Source organism: Strongylocentrotus purpuratus, unplaced genomic scaffold, assembly GCF_000002235.5.
Source record: "Strongylocentrotus purpuratus isolate Spur 01 unplaced genomic scaffold, Spur_5.0 spur5_scaffold_16, whole genome shotgun sequence".
In the NCBI taxonomy this organism is placed as follows: Eukaryota; Metazoa; Echinodermata; class Echinoidea; order Camarodonta; family Strongylocentrotidae; genus Strongylocentrotus; species Strongylocentrotus purpuratus.
Genome location: NW_022145601.1, coordinates 13,536,737 through 13,556,690, shown reverse-complemented (window position 1 = coordinate 13,556,690; position 19,954 = coordinate 13,536,737). Strand labels below are relative to the sequence as shown.

The following is a 19,954-nucleotide window of genomic DNA, read 5'->3' as shown; positions in this document are numbered from 1 at the left end:
CTTAATTTTTGTTTGGATCCAGTGCCCCCCCCCCCCTCCTGCGCGAAGCGCGGAAGCTTTAACGATTCATTAAATTATTACTCTTAATCTTTGTCTGAATTCATTTTTGCCCCTCTCACGCGAAGCGCGGAAGCTTATTAGAGAAAGAAGACGATTCGTTGTATCGTGTTCTTATCTGAATTCAGTTTCCCCTCTCCAGCGCGAAGCGCGGAAGCTTTGACACTTCATTAAATTATTAGAGAAAGAAGACGATTTATTGTACCGGTTCCGACTCTTAATCCTTGTCTGAATCGTGAAGCGCGGAAACTCTGACGTTTCATTAAACTATTATTCTTAATCCTTGTCTGAATTCATTTCTGCCCATCTCGCGCGAAGCGCGGAAGCTTTGACACTTCATTAAATTATTAGAGAAAGAAGACGATTTATTGTACCGGTTCCGACTCTTATTCCTTGTCTGAATCGTGAAGCGCGGAAACTCTGACGTTTCATTAAATCATTATTCTTATTTTGTCTGAATTCATTTTCGCCCATCCCGCGCGAAGCGCGGAAGCTTTCACGTTTCATTAAATTATTAGAGAAAGAAGACGATTCGTTGTATCGTGTTCTTGTCTGAATTCAGTTTCCCCTCTCCATCGCGAAGCGCGGAAGCTTTGACACTTCATTAAATTATTAGAGAAAGAAGACGATTTATTGTACCGGTTCCGACTCTTAATCCTTGTCTGAATCGTGAAGCGCGGAAACTCTGACGTTTCATTAAACTATTACTCTTAATCCTTGTCTGAATTCATATTCGCCCAGCCCGCGCGAAGCGCGGAAGCTTTCACGTTTCATTAAATTATCAGAGAAAGAAGACGATTCGTTGTATCGTGTTCATGTCTGAATCGTGAAGCGCGGAAACTCTGACGTTTCATTAAACTATTACTCTTAATCCTTGTCTGAAAGAAGACGATTCGTTGTATCGTGTTCTTGTCTGAATTAAGTTTCCCCGTCTTCCCGCGCAAAGCGCGGAAGCTTTGACACTCCATTAGATTATTAAAGAAGGAAGACGATTTGTTGTACCGTTCTCGACTCGATCTTAATCCTAGTCTGAATTCAGTTGCCCCCCCCCCCCCCCCGAAGCGCGGAAGATTTGCCGTTTTATTAAATTATTAGAGAAAGAAGACGATTCGTTGTACCGTTCACTACTGTTAATCTAGTCTGAATTCAATTCCCCACTGAGCCCCTTAACGGTACATATGCAGTGTCACAAGATGTAAGTATGGAACGCCCGGCAATGCTTGTCACACTTGCTTCTGGAAAGGATTTTTTTTTTACTAATATGTTACTGTTAGTGGCCACTTAGTGACTATAAAAAAACATATGCTCTTCCTGGCCATTTGGGAATGTGTCAGTTTGCAACAGAAATGGAGAAACGCGCATTTTGTTGAAAATCATGTGATATCACGAACATTTATACATCACTTGTATATGGAATTGAAAATAATGTAAGGGAGGGGTTAGGAAATTACCATGTGACCTGTAGAGGGCGGAGTGCTGAGACAAGCCGGCACTCTTGATCTTTGCTTGGCCCTCTCACAGGTGAGTTGACCAAACTTGAACCACTGTTATGTTTAGTAAATATTAATATTGTTATGCTAGAGATTTGTTATGTACATATGTGTATTGTGTCAGAACGATTTCAGTAGTTATTTTGATGTATCATGTGGGTTGATATGATTATATTGGAAACGAGGATTAATGTTAAACTGTGTGATGCTTAGCGCTTTGATTTGTTATATGCATTTACATTGTAGTACATGGTTATGTACACTAATAAGTTGAGCGCGCGGTACCAAAATTGGGTGTAGTGCGTGCGCGCTATGCGCTAATGTTGTGCCTGGTCCCAGGGCCAGGACCAGGACCAGCTAGGGTACGCTCTAAATTGATGTGATGAGTATAAGTCTTGGTTTAGGAAAGAGGTCAGTAAGAACGGAAGGGAGCATAGAAAAGAAGTGCTTATAATAGAAGTTGAGTGTTTAAAAGTATTGCATGTTGTTTGTATTTTGGTTGTTAAGCTAGGGGATATTAATTATGGCACTTCAGTTCAAACAGTGATGATCGAACTTTGTCTGACTATGTAGCCATTCGAGGGTTTCTAGCGCCCTCTATCATTGTAAACCTTATTTCTCATTTTGCAGATTGCTATAAAAGAATATTGTTACATGTTAAATTGAGATGGAATAATAGGAGTAAGAGCAATGTTTAGGGTTAGACCAGGAGATTATTGGAGTTTGTTTGGAAGCAAGAAAAGTATGGAAGATAAATATTTGAATTGGATTGGTTGATGAAAGTTGTATTTGATGCAGATATAAGGAGATTTATAGTTTCCGGGATTTATCAATGTTTCAGGTCTTGGGATATTCTGATATTTAAAAGCAGAGATATTTTGTCTTTGTTCCATTATTATGATATATTGTTAGTTTCATTATTCATTCTTTAATATGTGCTTACTGTGAAAAGGGGGAATGCATGATCTCCATGATTGTCGGCATTAGTGATATGTAATGTGTCTGCTACTGGTTACTACTAATAAAGACTCTTTGCTTGGCCCTCTCACAGGATCTGTCTGTCATTGATTTCGAGTTCTCGACCACCTCACAATAAGTCATGATTCAATTTTATTGGGGGGGGGGCTGGCGCCCCCCCCCCCCACCAGTACGCCAGTGTTGTTTAGTGTAACATAAACATATTATCATGCATTGCAAATTCTTTACTTTTTAAATTTTGTATAGGAGGGTGTCTTTTTGAGGTACACTTCTCTATGCTGCGATCTGCAGTTGTTTTATTCATTTATTTATTGCTTGCTTGTTTTGTTTTGTTTTTGCTAGATCTCTAATCATTATAAATACCGGTAGCCATTAAACAAAGATAACGAAACAAGATTTTTTTATCCAAAAATAAATACTGTATTACTGATTCACTAGAATGAAGATAAATGAAGGTAAATATAGGAAATGTATTCACACTTAATCATCACAATTTCTCTCGTTTCCTTGTACTTCTTTCTTTGTCTCTTTCTCTCTCTCATTTCTCTCCCCCTCTCCACCTCTCTCTCTCCCCCCCCCCCCCCCCCCCTCTCTCTCTCTCTCTCTCTCTTTCTTCTTCTGGCAATCACCTTTCTTTGGCCTTATCACATAGATTCAACTCTAAATTACACTTTTTCCCTCCCTCTCTCTCTCATTTCTCTCCCTCTCTCTCTCTCTCTCTCTCTCTCTCGTACACTCCCTCTCTCTCTCTCTCTCTCTTTCTCACTCTCTCTCTCTCTCTTTCTCTCTCTCTTTTCTTTTTCTTCTTCTGCCGATCACCTCTCTTTGGCCTTATCACATCGATTAAACTCTACATTACACTTTTTCAACAACAAAAGAATTTGACAGATGCCAAAATATGTCAGTTCAACAGCATAATTAAATTTTATCTATATTTCACATCAATGTTATACAAACATGAATTATAAACGGATTACAATTCAAGTTTTCCAGAGACCCCAACAATCATTTGGCTATTGATTCTATAGAACAATCCATGGCATTGTGACCTCTATGTGACATTGTGACAGCTATATGACCTCTATGTAACATTGTGACAACTATATGACCTCTATGTGACATATTGTGACAACTATGTGACCTCTGGTTGTAGGTTGCAAATTGTCAAATTCATGATATATATTCACTATACAAATTACATAGTCACTAAATTTAAATTTTATTGACTTACCAGTTCATTTTTATTCATATTTTTGCATGTATTTTCCAAAGAGAACATCTAATAGCCACGATCCTGTACCATATAGTCAGGCCTGTATTATTAAATCCAATAATTTTATCAATTATTATTACCCGTATCAGACATCTGAGCAGTGGTTTTAAAAAATCATATTACACTTTTTGTAATCCTAAAAGAGCAAAACAGTAAATATAAGACCATATTACCCTCTCATGAAAAAGCCTATGGACTTTACGTGTTAAAAAAGCAGAAAATAAAGTGTCGTATTCAACGCGCCATATTTTGTCATTTTCATTGTGCATCTATTATGCGTACAAGAACCTGGGCACGTTGCGCGCACTCTATTGTGACGTTATAATTCCACCAAAGACACACACTGTTTGCAGTGTATCGAAAATTTTGTCAAGCACTGGATGCACAGTGCTGGTTTGACAAAGTTTCTTCACTTCTCTGAGATTGTCATGGTTGATTTATGTATTTGCTCTAGATGTTTGATTTAGATAACAATAACAATATTGACTGGCTTAACTTTCGGAAGTACCACACAGTGGCGGATCCAGGGAAAAAAATCATGCAAAATCACGTGATTTTTACCTTTTTTGGAGGTTGGCCCCCCCCCCCCCCCCCCGGCGCTCAAGGGTGGGGGGGGGGGGTGCAAATTTAAATTTTTTTGAGGATCAAAAAAAAAAAAAATGTGCTCACTACCCCCCCCCCCCCCCCCCCCCCCCACTGTGCGTTTTTCAAATTTTCGGGAGCAAAAAAAAAAAAAAAAAAAAATTGTGCTCTGTACCCCCCCCCCCCCCCACTGAGCGACTTTTCGGCCGGCGCGATTTTCAAATTTTCGAGAAAAAAAAAAAAAGTTGGGCCCCCTCCCCTAAGAAATCCTGGATCCGCGCCTGGTACCACATATATTGCCGTCACAAGACCCAAATTGCCCTCGTCTGTGACTTGGGGCAATATCATTCTAGTTTGGGAAATATATGTTGTATCTCCCTTCAAGGCCAGTCAATACTATATAAATATTATTAATTAGACTCATGTTCTATAGACTTTAGCTTGATTAATTATATACAGCAAGGGAAACTTTTTCATCAATGTCAAACTATTTTGTCATATAGGTCATATTGAAATATATAATAAAGAATATCCAAAGATACATCAAACTTTGATTTTCATTTTTTAATTACACAAGCGCAATTTGAGCTCTTGCAGTCTAATGTTTCATTTAATTGAGCTGAAATGAATTGAAGATGGATCACTTTGTATTTCTATATTTCAATGTTTCTTTACTATTTCCATAAATGTCATTGAAAAGATGCCATTTTAATATGGATGAATGAGCACATTTTTGTATGTCCAATTGACCTTTATTTGACCTTATCATAAGAGAGGGTATTTTCGTGAGACATCATGTGACGCTCCCATGGAGAGTCCTGCTCTCTCTAACCGTTGGAGATCTACCCTCAATGCATGGGAACGATTGAGAAGCTCCTGCGTGTGACGAGATGGCCCAAGAGGGCGCCCTGCTGTCGTGTCTTGGACCCCGCCGAGCGTCGGGTCAAACTGCAAGGAGACAAAATGAGAATAAAAAAGAAAAATGATTTTCCCAGATGAGTTTTCAGGAAAACATCCTTCACTAGAAAGCTTTCATAAATTTACAGGAGTACACAGCAAGTTATTTGATTTGTGGCTTAAGAGAGCTTTATGATAATAATGGTAATAATATTCTGGGTTTTAAATAGCGCTTAATACATCGACAATGTCTCAAAGCACTTTACATTTCTATTGTTGAATATATCAGTTCAGGAGCAGACTTTGTTTGAGGATTTCCCTCCTAGGACTTTTTTTTTTATTATCATAGGTTAAATGGTGGTATCTGCATGACATAGGACCTGTCAAACATAGGACTTTTGATTTATTTAATCATCATTGGGGAGCTAGCTTAAGATGGTGTGTATTTTTACCCTTATACAAAGTTAGTATACAGTAGGCTTGCGGGTGCACCATGTGAGAGAAAGAGAGAGAGAGTTGAGGAGTCCTGAAAAGGACTCTCTGTAATCTTTCTTGGGGGTGTGTAGTCCTGAAAAGGACTGTTTGTGTAGTCTTGAAAAAGACTGTTGGTTATCTTTCTTAGCTTATAGTTCTAAGGAGAACTATAGCACTTGGAGAGGATGAGTGGCGAGAGTGGCTCGACGTTTCAAGCAGGTTGACTATCCGCCGTCAGGAGTGGAGAATAGCTGGCGTGCGTGAGCTTAAGTCACCGGGGTTCGAAACTTAGTGTCTTTTACATTCCAAATGATTGTTTGAGTGTCGTTACTCACCAAAGAATTAGCAGCTACCATGGTTCTATCCAGTGATGCTTTCAGATCGATGGTAGACGCAGAGGGCATCATCGAAGGGCGGGAGTTCTGCCATCCTGCTAGACAGTGCTAGAACAAGGAATACAGAATACTATTACTAACATCAATAAATGCTTTATACCAAGGGTGTTCTCTCTGTTTTAAAATGGTGCAACGAGGACCACGAACCCATTTCACAAAGCGTTTTATCAATGACAAATGTCAAAATTTTTGACGTATCTGCTGATAACCAATCAGAAGCAAGGGTTTCACTAGCTTTCCGTAGCTGACAAAATCTGTCAATTGTCACTCATGACAAGTTTTGGTGAAATATTGTTGTATCTTTGGAGATAAGATAAATTTGGTATTCTGAACACTGTTGTAACTTTTGTTGTATCTTTTGTTGTATCTTTTCTCTCTCATCTTTGGCCGCGCCTGCGTTCAAACTTTTGTGCGCTTGTTATTGTGCTTATTAGTAATAAAATGGCGCTTAATTCTCATTTGCATATGCACATGAGAGATAATATGACAAGGTAATTGGTATTCTGAAAATTGTTGTATCTTTTATCTTATCTTACCTTGCATGGTATGTACAACAATATTTACAACAGGTAGGGGGTTGTTGTATCTTTCGTGGTGATATAATTGGGGCAATATTTCTTGCCCAGAACCAACTTGGTGCCAAAAGACGAGTTAGAAGAAGAATGTTTGTTGACCGGAAACATCACAGATGAGAACTTTCTAAGAAATTTCATGCCAGGATATGACGATTTTAATGCTCTCATCTTAAGCAATATAGTGAAGGCGTGAATTGTCTTCATGATCCACATGCCACAGCGCATATGATGACGCGCGTAATAAGCGCTCAAATAACTAATCACGCCCAAGATTAGTATGCGCTAGGCGCATCTTCAGATATGGCATAAAGTATTCCTATTGGTTGACCTACTTATCATGCTTATATAAAACAGATTTTGATTGGTAGGGACCCATGCAAATGGGTGTGTCAACAGTGTTAAAAGACAAGATAGAGGCGGTCCTTCAAGAGATAACACAGGGATAAAATGATGTTCAGAATACCAACTTACAACAATATTAGCGCTGTGTTATCTCTAAAAGATACAACAAAAGATAACACAAAACTTACAACAATGTTCAGAATACCGCCCCAGGACTTGCTCCAGGCCCTTCATAGAAATTTTGGATTATAAACCTCCCTTTTATTAAGCTTATTATCAATATACCTCTCTTTAGAAATCTAGCCATCTGATTTGTCGAAATTGGAACCGTGATTTTAGCCATTCCCGTAAAGAATGAAACGATGCCAGTACCTGTTAATAGTTCATGAGTGAGATTCCCGCAAGATTCCAGGTACCGGGAAAATAGTAAAATTTTGTTGCGATCTCCATTGGTTTACATGTTAAAACTTAGTTTGTGCGAGCGCGGATACCATACAGTGCTTTTTGTCTGCGATTCCCAAATGATTGTAACATTCAGTCATCTTTCCGGGGAAGATTAACTGACAGTGTCTCAGATTATCTGTGATGTTTTAATTAATCTTTACTCAAGAAAAGGATAAGGTAAGAACTCTTGGTAGATTTTTGTGTCAATTCGGTATATAAAACTCATATCGACTGCTTTAAAATTCGAGGCCTAGCTGTGTTTGTAGGCTCAAGGGGACGTTGCATCCTGCCATGACCCTGAGGCGCGCTAGGCCTCTCATAGCAGTCGATATATCTATACTAGTGATCCATTGTTTGTCTCTGATGAGGACAAACACAGCATAGTGACTGCAGGCCAGTCAGCAGTGAGACAATTATTTTTGTTTGTTCAGCTTACCTGAGACAAACCCATGGAGTCGGTAGGATCAAAGCTCTGTCTTCGATGAGGACGAACACGGTATGGGGACTGCAGGGTCGACCTTGGAATGCTGACCCTGGAAAGTCACAAGATTAAAGACATCTTAGAGAGAATATGGAGTGACTGAAATCACGCTTTCTTGTTCCAGTTTGCATCAACTTATTTGAAAAACATCTCACATAAAAGACATTGACAAATTTCACAATGAGGGTAATTTACCTCTAGATAACTTTGACTTTGCTCTTTAAAAACTTCAATCAGCATCATAAGACTTACCTGATATATGAAGGTGAAGATAGTGATTTCTTCTTTTCGCTGCTCCTTCTATGCTCACAGATGGCACATAGGCTCTCTCCATCGTTGTTTTCATGCAGAGGAACAGCAAACAGCCTGTCATTCAGCACATAGTTATGGATACCTAGAAGATTTTGTTGGATGTAAATGAATGTAAAAAACTATGTTACAAAAGTTCCTATCTTATGATCACTTATATAAAATTTAACACAGTTTTCAGAACAACACTCACAAACTAACATCAATTATATTCAATTACTTGGGGGTGTTTCACAAAGATCCTTAGTTTAACTTATCTCTAAGTTGGACTTTACATTTATGGAAAGCCGTTAGCATCTATGAAAATATTATTTTAAAGTTATTTTAAAAGGCATTGAATGTTGATTCAAATCATTCATATTTTCTATTATCAAGGAGATTTCAAATTATATTAATTTATAAAAAGTAATAAAAAATTGAATTTTTGCTTTTCAATATATTTTATTTTAACTAGGCTACAAATGGCTCCATAATTTTAAGTCCAACTTTAAGTTTGACTTAGGATCTTTGTGAAACACCCCCTGGACACCACTAAATATGAACTCACATTTATGTTCTTTAGCTTGAAGGTATGGCTCCTGAACCTCTCCAAACCCCTGAGATACATTCATCATCTCATCAGCAGCACTGTTGGGATAAATAAATAAATAAATAAATGATTACAAACTTAGTCTGTATTACTGAAACAATATTAAAGAAGGCTGTAGTGTAAAGAATTAGATCAATTACATGTACACTACTCACACACCAATCTGATCAACCCAATAATAGCATAATGTTGTTTTTGTTTGTTTGTTTGTTTTTATTTCATTTTATCTATTTGTTTATTCGTTCAATGATTCAATCATTCATTCATCCATCCTTTTTTTAATATAATTCATTCATCTATCTATATTTATTATTTCTTTTCATATTGCCTTATATAGGATAGGATGAGGTGGATAATAACAAAATATTGGATGGATTTGAGTGATACAAGAATATATTGCTCGAGCTAAGACAATATTGGCGAGTCGAGGACGAGTCTAATATTGTCTTAGCGAGAGCAATATATTCTTGTATCACACAAAAAACAAAGCAGTACAATATTATTATTATCTATAACAGTTTGACTAGCGAAAAAATTACCTCAGTAAATATGGCTTTATTTTCGTGTGATATCGCAATGATATCGATATCGGTAGTCAAAGTTCCCGGATGACTGAGCAATACAAAAACAATATTGGTCAGTCATCCGGGTACTGCACTAAAGATATTGAATACACTGATTTATTGTACCACTTGGCAGCCTTATAAATATAGATAACAATAACAGATAACTTAGCTGTAAAATAAGGCAATTTCCCCTATCAAGGCTCATTCAGAGATATGAAGTGGCATTTTTTTTCATAACATGTAAATGAATGGCGAATGCGCGCGGCAAAGGTCAATTGCGTATTTACCGAGCTCTGTGTCATGAGATAAAGAAACGTGAAGTGTATTACACTGAATTCAGTATTTAAAATAATAATAATAATAATGCAGGTGTCATTTGTAAGACGCAACTTTTGACCCCCGGGGATGGTGCGTCATGGTTGCGTCATGTTCCCCAAAATCGCGACGCACAGTACCGTCATGGCCGCAAAATGTCCGTCACAATACTGACCCATATGTGCGTCATAGTAAGTCACTTTACCACGTTGCGTCATTTGGTGTGTCAATGGGACCGTCACTTTCTCCAAGCAGAAGTGTTTCTCAAATGTGCGTCATTGGCTAGTCATTTTCATGAAATGGTGTGTCATATGTTTGACTCAAATGTGCGTCGATGGAATGTAATGGTGTGTCACTTTCTGTGACGGAAGGTGCGTCATGGTATCAAAATGTACGACTCACATCAGTACAATGACGCACCATTCCCGGGGGTCAAGAGGTGCGTCTTACAAATGACAAGTGCATAATAATAATCCGTTTTTTTATATAGCGCTCAATACACCGATCCAACGATGTGCCTAAGCGCTTTACAGATATGTTATTACCCCGGTCATCGGATTCAGGCTTACCCGCACACAATGTGTGCCCATTTTCCACTCCCTGGGGAGCATTCCAGCCAGTCGCTATTTTACAAGCGCACACTTGCTCGTCCAACCACATGAACGTTCGCATCCTACCGGGTACCCATTTAACACCTGGGTGGAGAGTAGCAAATGCAGGTAAATATCTTGCCAAAGGATATTAGTGCCGTGTCGGGATTCGAACCCTCGACCTTCGCATCTACAGTCAAGCGCCTTAAACCACTCGACCACAACACTCCAAATTATTGGTTTACTGCTCCATATCTATATATATATATAGTATGGCTTAAAGCCCCACTGCACTACTTATAGCTACTTGCGCCCTCTATATAGCAAACAATGCCTAATCGGTGACCACTGGTCCCCCATGATCCTCTTTTTCTTATGTTAATTGAGGGCTTATTTGATAAGATAACCACCTGTCAGTGACCATGCAGGGAGGTCTAATCCCTCCTGGCAAAACAAGCGCGTTGGGGCTTTTAACAATTATTTCAATGATGTGAATAACATTCATATCTCCCGGACTTACTCATCCATGACTGCAGTATGCACACACTCGTTCCTGTTCAGCTGACGGAACTCTTTGATCCCTTGAAGGTAGTCATCTGATTTCTCTTCGAGGGCGGGGTTGTTGTCCATCACACCAGCGATCCAATCGTAGCCCAGCAGGGGCTGGGTCATGTTGCCATAGCTACGATCATGAAGACTACCCTGGAGGGACACACCCTGTGATAAGCTATCATCGCGGAGGGAGCGAGGTAATGGCTGGATGGGGGAGTTCTGGTGACCTCTGTTAAGTCTATTGAGAAAACTAACTCTCATGGGAGTCTAATAAGTACAGATAGAGAGGAGAGTGAGAGAGAAAGGGGGGGGGGGGAGGAAGTAGAACAAAGTGGGAAAGGGAGAGACAGAGAGGGAGGGAGAGAGAGAGAGAGAAAGAATTAATATCATTATAGTAGTAGTAATAGTGGTGTTTATTTTACCTGACAGCTAAGAAAGTGTAAATGCTTGTTAGTATAGCAATATTATCAAAAGTATTTACACAATAATAACATAACATATTAAGCTGCAAGCTTTATGTCTCCAATCACCTAAGATGTGAAAGGGACAAAGGGTTAAAATAGAAGTAATCAACACTAGATTTGTACATCTAAGATAATCTCAATACATTTTCCTCCAAACTTCTACATATATTTCACTATATCAGATATACCATATATATATATATATATATATATATATATATATATATATATGTCTCCTAATTAGTAATTATTGTAATTGTCTTACACAGAGTTACGATTGAATCAAATCAATGGCAAGTCAGTTCTCAAATCAATCACAAGTTTCCATTCTACTATCTCTAATGTACATAGTTGCGATTGATATAAACTCTTTGTAAGATGGGGCCTAGATCTCTGAAATGTTGCCCAAATTTCAAAACTTCAAGGCAGGATGCGGCATGTAGGATATATTTACCTTCTTTGGTCGACACCCTGGAGTATGAAGAATAGACCTTGGGTTTGGACTGACCTCCCTTGACCTCGCGGCCGCTAATCGATCGTTTCCTTGAGCCAAGAGTTGTTCAACATAACTCTCTTCAGCGACATTCTCTTCATCACTTTCTCTCCGTCTCTCAGTTCCATCTGTACTAAGATCTGTCATGTGAGATGATCTGTGATGGCTTTCTCTATGTCTCTCAGTCCCATCTGTACTAGTACCTGTCATGTGAGCTGATCTGTGAGGACTCCTGTATCTTGAGTCCAGTACGTTATGATTGGAATTCTTTCTCGAGGAATGATACATACTCGATCCCGCTCTCTTCGTATGGGAACGAGGGAGCCCCAGCCCCTTCTCCATGCTACGCTGCCGCTTCGATTCAGAACCATGATGCACCAGGCTAGATCCTCTTCCGATCTGCCGCGGCGTGTCAGCGTCTGATTTCCTTTTGCTGGGAGTCTGGTCGTCTGGTCGGCTCATATGTTCCGCAGGATGGTTTCTGTGGGAGTACGGTGACCTAGCAGGATGTCTCATTGGAGTGCTTGTCCACTGTGTGTTCCCTTCATCAACATATCTATGACTGCTACTGTATAATAGATATTAAAGTGACTCGGTTACATTGTTGAAGGTTGAAGAAAGAACCTGCGTAATTTTTGTATGAAATGTTATTTATTATATTTCTTCTACTGTACTAACTTTCCCAACTGTTTTTTCCATGAAAATAAAGCATAAGACAGGCTTTTAAAAATATTTCAACACTTAAATGTCGGGAATGGCATATAGAGCAAATTCATTGCTTTGTGACAATTTACATTCACCTAAAATGAAATTAAATTGTAATAATATAGTTGGGAGAATTAAGGAATCGATCATATCAGTTTTTCCCAATTTTTATCATTAATAATGGTCTGTTTTCACTCAAACTTTTGAAATATCTTTAATTGTACATCTAGCATTGAAGTCACTACCATTTGCTCTCATCTGAACAATGTTACCAAGTCCCTTTAATGCAAATATTCATACATAGCATATAAGTAATCAAACAAATTTCTTTGGGCTACACTACGAACTACAAAGAAAACACCTCTGTTTGATCATATTGATGACATGGTTTGAGCAAAACTAAGTCAACTAACCTAACCCATCTAGTCTAAAGAAATAACTTTCTTTCAATTAATGAAAGAAGGGAGAAAACCTATTTGACCTCAAAGCCCGCTGAACCAGGCTGACAAATCTGGGAACCAGGAACTGGAAGAAAAAGGTGTGTTCAGCCCCCTCCTTCTTGTACTTAAATTATAAGGCTGTCAGAAGCTTGACCACAATTTTGAATTATCACCAACCACTAAAAAAAGCTTTCTCTATTTATATCCGTTGAAAGGCAGTTCGGGGTGTAAAATTAATTTCGAAAAAATCTTTGAAACGAGTCTATTCAAAAATGAATTTGGAAATGAATTGGTCGGTTAGGAGTGGTTTGGCACAGGCCATGTTACAATGTTATACTTGTAGTATAAATAATGTGCCTAGCTAGAGAAGGGGAACATTACTTCATATAATCTCCTGAGCAGTGACCCGTCATTACAAGTTTGCCGACAAACCATTGAAACTTGTGTATTAAACTATTAAACATGTGTTTCAATGGGATATCGCCAAATTTGTACTTATGACGGTTTCCTGGAACGATGCGTTGGGCCCCTCTTACAAAGATCAATCGCAAGCCCTTCAATCAATCGCAGGTTTGCAGTCTCCTATCTCTTATATACAAAGTTAAAATAAGTTGCAATAGATATTGATTCTTTGTAAGACAGTGCCCTGATGTCTAGAAGGGTGTTACGCCTCACTTCACTAATACTCTTTTCACACTGGTTTTGCTTAACCCCGTACTATCCTTAACCCCAGACTATTTTTTTTGGCTTTTCACACACGCTGTTTTTAGTCCCGTACTACATGTAGCACCTATTCCGGAATGAGAAAATTCACGCTGTTCTCACTGCAATTCGTTAGCCCCGGATATCGTGAATGTTATGATTGGACAGTGGGCTCCTTACTTCGCATCTGGCCAGCTGCGATACGCTCCATTGCGTAGTACCGGACTATTTTTGTTTCTGTTCTCATTCATTTGCTTGGCACCGCAATTGCAGGGTTAGCAGGAGTTAGCACCACAATTGCGGGGTTAGCCCTGCTATTTTGCAGGGTTAGTTAACCCCGTGCTATAGGTTGGGCTAGCCCACTTTGGTATATACGACTCTGAACAGAAATTGGAATAGGCTTAACCCCGGACTATAGGTGGGGCTAAGACCCCCCTTAACCCAACCTATAGTACGGGGTTAAGCAAAATTTTGCCAGTGTGAAAACAGTATTAGTATGATATGATATGACTCCCTTCTGGCTCTCTACAGACAATATATTCCTAATGAAACCTACCTAATTCGTTCGTTCTGCTCCTCTAATTCTCTCTGGGTTGGAAGCTTTCCCTTGAGGTAAGCATTGAGGACATGTTGTCTGTCCATCAGCTCTCGGTGTAGGCTATCGTACTGGCTCCGTAGTTTGGTCAGGTCATCCATATTGAAAGAATGGCTCCATGCAAGGCAAGATTATCAAACCTTTGAGGATGAGGCAAGTTAAATGAGGGAAGAGAGATTGGAAGAATACATATTATAAAAAATTGCATTGTTATTCATTCAGTCTTCTGTGACTTTACGATCTCGGTGTTGACCTCTGACTGTATGAGTGTTATACAGCGCATTACAGTAGCAGCACATTTACAGAAATTCCAGTCACAGGTCAACACCATTAATTGTACCAAGATTGTAAAGTCACCCGCTACACGTGAAAAGGGAGCCGAGCTGCACTTATCGCTCTGGAAAGATATTCGCGAATATTTCATTATTTTTACCTCTAATTTTTAATTTTCGTAGCCAATTAGGAGTAGAAGTGGTATAATAAAATTCAGTGAGGAATGAATACCGTATGAGGCCACTGTCGTCGGGTGCGGGAAGGTGTGATTTCGGACACATTTTAAATTAGGGTTTGTTTACATCAGCTATCACTCAGTACGCTTGTATGGGAGCCGTTTAAGGCTTGGTGGTATAGACCCTAGATCTAGTATCAATATCATAAGAATGTTACCACCAAGCCCTTAACTTAAGGCTATCCCCATCATACATGCTGCAGATCCCGCCGTCCACTGCACCGGCCGGTCGCGCTGGGCTCGGGCGGCGCTGTATACGTACACCATAACGTCGTCTGTCGCGACAACAGTCTGCGTGAAATGATACACCAACATCAACATCAACGTATCGGACTGAATTGAAATAATGTAAAACGGACTAGGGTCTAGACCTAGACTATGTTTTAATCAATAAAAGATCGTATTTTTTCACATCTGAAATCATAACGATCATGATATAGTCTATACGCCGGCAACAATCATAACACATTATTACTAATAGTTATTTGTCAACGTAAAAGGAATATTAGCTTACGTTTCCAGTGGCTATCAAACTTCCCCGCGTTTGTTTACGTAAAATGCCATAAGCACATGCTTCAATTTGATTGGACGTGGAAGATATGGGATATTTCAAATGTAAAGTAGGGGTAATAATATTTAGGGCACTTAGTACAATTATAATAGCTTAAAATAAGTCTCTAAATATCATACGGTTTTTAAAAAGTAAATTATTTGAAATTGTTTTGAATACTACTCATTGTATCTATGATGAGTAAAAGTTCGAAGAAACTCGTGAAATATATTGTTGCACCTACCAAATTAATTTGGCTCAGTCCACATGCGAGTGAAATGGGTGGGTACTTTGTGTATGACAGCTAGTACTAGGTCAAGAGGATTTTGTGATGTGGCGAACTCTGCTTCGGGTCAATGCACTGGATTATCTCATCTTTTAATTATAAGAATATCATCTATCAAGCCTGGTTGTAATGTTAGATTGACAACAATCGGAAACTCTTGGGACCGATGCAACGAGCTAAGAGTAAAAGTTCTCCCGAAAGGGATAATCAATCCAAGAAATCAACCAAACCAGCTGAAAAAAACATGCACTACGCTAGCGCATCTAGAGCGAGAGAGAGAGATCGCAAAAGCCGAAGCTTCGGCAGAGGAAACGGCGTGTTCCGATGCCTTTCTGGAAAGACAGCCAAGCTTTTGATTCTCATTGCAGTGGGTTTCGCCATTTACTCTTTCGCTTCAAGTCATTGGTACTTTGATAAAAACAATGGGGAGAAAGTTCATAATGATCAGAACGTACAAAAGACTGTGGAGGAAAGAGAGAACGTGTTGGCCCATGGCCATGACAGAGATCAGAACCAGTTGGATCTGGTAGATGATGATGAGGATGATGATGATGATGACACTGATAGTTTCAGTGAAGAAGATGATGATGGAGAATCTGAGGTTATTGCAGATGTAGAATACAAAGAACAAGATATTGCAAGAGAGGAAGATAATGTGCAACCTGAAAAGAACTACGACCATGTTTTCAAGTACCACGTTCTGCAGACTTTGACGAACACAGATCGCCTACCCCATCTCAAAAAGAGATTTGAAGTGTGCCTGAAATCAATTCTTGATAAGTCTTCGGTAGATCTTTTGTTCTTCTTCGTGGTTGATGGACCAAGTAAAATTTATTTGGAAACAGCACTGCAAGACATCACAAATCAGCACATTTCAAAAGCTAAATTTCAGGTAATTAGTCTACTGGGCATGATTAATGAAATAATAATAATAATTAATAGACTTGGCCTACTGATGATAATAAGAAGAAGAAGAGCAATGATGATGATGATTGTTATTTCCTCTGCTTACATGTACTAAACATTTTCTGCTTGCCTCCTTGTAATTCATGATTTTTATTCAATATGAATTATGACACAAATAATCATTTTTAGACATCTACATGTAACTGTTGAGAAAAATAAAACATAGTCTAGCTACACTGTAAGCACTTTAATGATAGCTACAAAAATGTAGGTCAATATTGTTTTAGCTAGCTGTACTGACTACTGCATCCTGGGTAAAAAATGTTCCATGACATAGTCAAAGACAACTTAAAATATGTCTGGAGGAGACGGGTGATAACATGGGACCCCTTTCCCTCATATTGTATTTGTTATTCATTTTTCCCTTTAAACTATATGACTGTAAGGGACGATGCAAGTACCTTCATGACCTGTGATGAATATTAACAGTACCCATGTGAACGTAGTAGGACTCTTGCAGAATATGGACTACCGGTATGGAATATTTTGGGACATGGCATACCGTGTCTTACAATTTCATGAATTCCCTTGTAGAATTTTCTTGCATTTTCAATAACACACATGTAAAAACATCTACTACTGGGTCTATCACTAAGGTTCTCCACATTGAATGGTTTGGGATTATAATTACACATGGATGATGGTACTAATATCTCTCAAGGCTTGTCCAGATATGACACAGTAATCTGCTGCAAAAAGGCTGCGCCAATTTTACTGCGCGCACAATTGTCGTACTGCTCGCATTCACTGAACCGTATGTTATTCCATGGATACAGAAATGTGACGAGTACAATACTTTACGTCAGGGCGTACGCAGGGGGGGGGGGGTGTTTGGGGGTTCAAACCCCCCCCCCCCCTTTGGTATTTTTATGTGTGTAAACCCCCCTAAAAAAAACTTTAAAACCCCCCCCCCCCTTTTTTTTTTTTTTTTTTTTTTTTTTTTTTTAATTTAAAAAAAAAAAAATTATGCCCACGGCTAACGTAACGTGACCTTACCCCCCCCCCACGAAAAAATGTCAAATTTTCAAATTTCGAGACCCCCCCCCAAAAAAAGTGTCCGCTTACCCCCCCCCCCCCCCCCCCCCCCCCCCCCCCCCCCCCCCCCCCCCACTGAGCGACTTTTCGGCCAGCGCGATTTTCAAATTTTCGGGGCAAAATATTTTGGGCCAGATTTTAAAACCCCCCCCTTGAAAAAATCCTGCGTACGCCCCTGCTTTACGTCATAACATAAATGCCGTGGTTTTGCCGCATTGTATCTTTCTGTACGATGTTTAAGTCTAAAGTCATGCTAGGTGGCCATACTCCCAAAGAAACCACAGTCCGAAACATATGAAATGTTTCAATTGCTTTTATTTTACTTTCTATTTACACTCCAGTTCATCTTCTTAGACATCGATGCTCTGGCCAAAGAGCTTGCTCCTTTAGTTGAGATGATGCAGGAGCAGATACAAGGCAACCATCCCTACTACAAGGACGCCATCTTCTTTCTCTCCACCATGCTACACAAGGAGCTCCTCCCAGAGTACGTCCACCGCGTCATCATGCTCGACACCGACCTAGTCTTCATGAGCGACATCAAGGAGCTCTTTGAGCACTTTGACCATTTCCAGGGCGACAACATCATGGGCGTCGTCCACGAGCAGCAGCCGGTGTACCGTCATATATTCTCTCTCTACCGGTCGCAGAATCCAGGTACCCGCGTTGGAAACCCTCCCCCAGATGGCCTCACTGGATTCAACAGTGGAGTCCTTCTCCTAGACCTGGACAGGATGCTGCAGAGCGTCCACTTCGAAGACTACATGCGGCCAGAGAAGGTCGTAGAGCTCCGGGATAAGTTCCACTTCAAGGGACACTTGGGTGACCAAGATTTCTACACACTTGTCTCGATGGAGATGGAAGATTTGTTTTACAACCTTCCATGCTCTTGGAATAAACAGCTCTGCTCGTGGTGGAAAGATAAGGGCTATGCAGATGTCTGGGACCAGTACTACGTTTGCAAGGAGAAAATCAATATTTACCATGGCAACTGCAACACTCCAATACCTTTCTAACAGGAGTCCAAAATATTACTCCAGAGACCTGAAATATTGTTTTAAAATGATGCTATCATGTCAACAATTCAATATTCTGCTGTTTTTTATCCAATGTTTTTTCTCTGTAACAAAGTCATCATTAGCATAAATCACGTGTGTAATTCTGGCAGCAATACTGAGAAGCTTAATCCTCAGAGATATCCAATGCATCCTGTATCTTTGTTAAGTGAACTTTCTTGATGATATGCTCGTGGAGCATAATAGTAATGACTCCCTACCAAGGGGGTGTTTCACAAAGATCCTAAGTTGAATTTATCTCTAAGTTGGGCTTAAAATTTTGGAAAGCCGTTGGCATCTTTGAAAATATTTTGAAAAGGCATAAAATGTTGATTCAAATCATTCACGTTTTCTATTATCAAGAAGATTTCATGTTCTTGATGTGTAATTTATAAAAAGTCTAAAATACTTCAATTTTCGCTTTTTAATATATTTTATTTTAAGGCTACAAATGGCTCTCAATAACTTTTAAGTCCAACTTAGAGTTAAGTTCAACTTAGGATCTTTGTGAAACACCCCCCTGGACTGGTATTCAATTCAATGTCAGAATATGAGTATTTTACTCAATTTTCGGCTTAAGTAAAATACTGAAGCCAACTTCAATCAGTATCAGTGAGTGCCATTTAACAATGTACACATGTAAGTACTTTAAAAAAATGTATATATGGTGGTGGAATAATAATAATAATACAAACAATTTATATATAGTGCTTATGATTATGACAAAGCAATGTACACAAATCAAGATTACCGGTACTTCAAGAAAAATCAATATTACCAATCAATAGTGGAATTAATATTACTTCAATTACCAAGAAAATGAAATATTACTATTTTACTAACATAGCTGAACAAAGTATTACAAGCTGAAGGTAGATGTATGTTTTGTTTATGTTGTTCTCATATAAATTAAAGATAAACTTGAGTTCTGGTAAAAAAAGAAAATGAATTCTCACAGAATTTAACGAAACTTACACTGAATGTTCAAGATTACAAAAAAATGTCATGTGCCAAACAATTTTGGAAGAAAATATATACTGGCTGAGTAATGAGCATAGAAAGATAAGGAAATCAGGGTAGTACTAGCCCCGACACCATGTGTGTTGTCCCATATACATCTTTCTGTGTAAGTGATTGTTACTTTACCAAGACTCTGCCAAATTTATGATGATTTTGATGACTCCAGAACCTTGCATTACACACCATTACTTACATGCTATATGATTAACTTTTCTGATCCATTCCA

General features: G+C 39.0%; 2 protein-coding genes across 3 annotated transcripts; one reads left to right on the top strand and one right to left on the bottom strand.

Moving 5' to 3' along the window:
- Nucleotides 1–4,720: 4,720 nt before the first annotated feature.
- Nucleotides 4,721–15,396, bottom strand: LOC575588. Of its 2 annotated transcripts, none has more exons than XM_030986846.1 (9): nt 15,331–15,396; nt 14,270–14,448; nt 11,828–12,434; nt 10,878–11,176; nt 8,845–8,924; nt 8,241–8,382; nt 7,944–8,040; nt 6,087–6,194; nt 4,721–5,328 (listed from the first exon to the last, which is right to left on the bottom strand). In XM_030986846.1, the coding sequence occupies exons 2-9, from the start codon at nt 14,407–14,409 to the stop codon at nt 5,146–5,148; spliced, it is 1,656 nt and encodes a 551-aa protein (XP_030842706.1). In that variant the 5' UTR covers nt 14,410–14,448; nt 15,331–15,396; the 3' UTR covers nt 4,721–5,145. The 2 variants fall into 2 exon arrangements, with proteins under 2 accessions (XP_030842706.1, XP_030842707.1); XM_030986847.1 differs by having other exon boundaries at nt 11,828–12,431.
- Nucleotides 15,397–15,662: 266 nt separating this feature from the next.
- LOC115918680 (xyloside xylosyltransferase 1-like) lies at nt 15,663–18,703 on the top strand. Its single transcript, XM_030986848.1, has 2 exons — nt 15,663–16,544; nt 17,995–18,703. The coding sequence occupies exons 1-2, from the start codon at nt 15,819–15,821 to the stop codon at nt 18,667–18,669; spliced, it is 1,401 nt and encodes a 466-aa protein (XP_030842708.1). The 5' UTR covers nt 15,663–15,818; the 3' UTR covers nt 18,670–18,703.
- Nucleotides 18,704–19,954: the final 1,251 nt, after the last annotated feature.

Coding starts and splice junctions, on each gene's coding strand:
- LOC575588 (XM_030986846.1), bottom strand. CDS start 14,409: ATGGATGACCTGACCAAACTACGGAGCCAGTACGATAGCCTACACCGA. Junction 8,925..10,877: donor CATACTGCAGTCATGGATGA/GTAAGTCCGGGA, acceptor TTATCCCAACAG/TGCTGCTGATGAGATGATGA. Junction 5,329..6,086: donor TGGTAGCTGCTAATTCTTTG/GTGAGTAACGAC, acceptor GTCTCCTTGCAG/TTTGACCCGACGCTCGGCGG.
- LOC115918680 (XM_030986848.1), top strand. CDS start 15,819: ATGCAACGAGCTAAGAGTAAAAGTTCTCCCGAAAGGGATAATCAATCC. Junction 16,545..17,994: donor TTTCAAAAGCTAAATTTCAG/GTAATTAGTCTA, acceptor TTTACACTCCAG/TTCATCTTCTTAGACATCGA.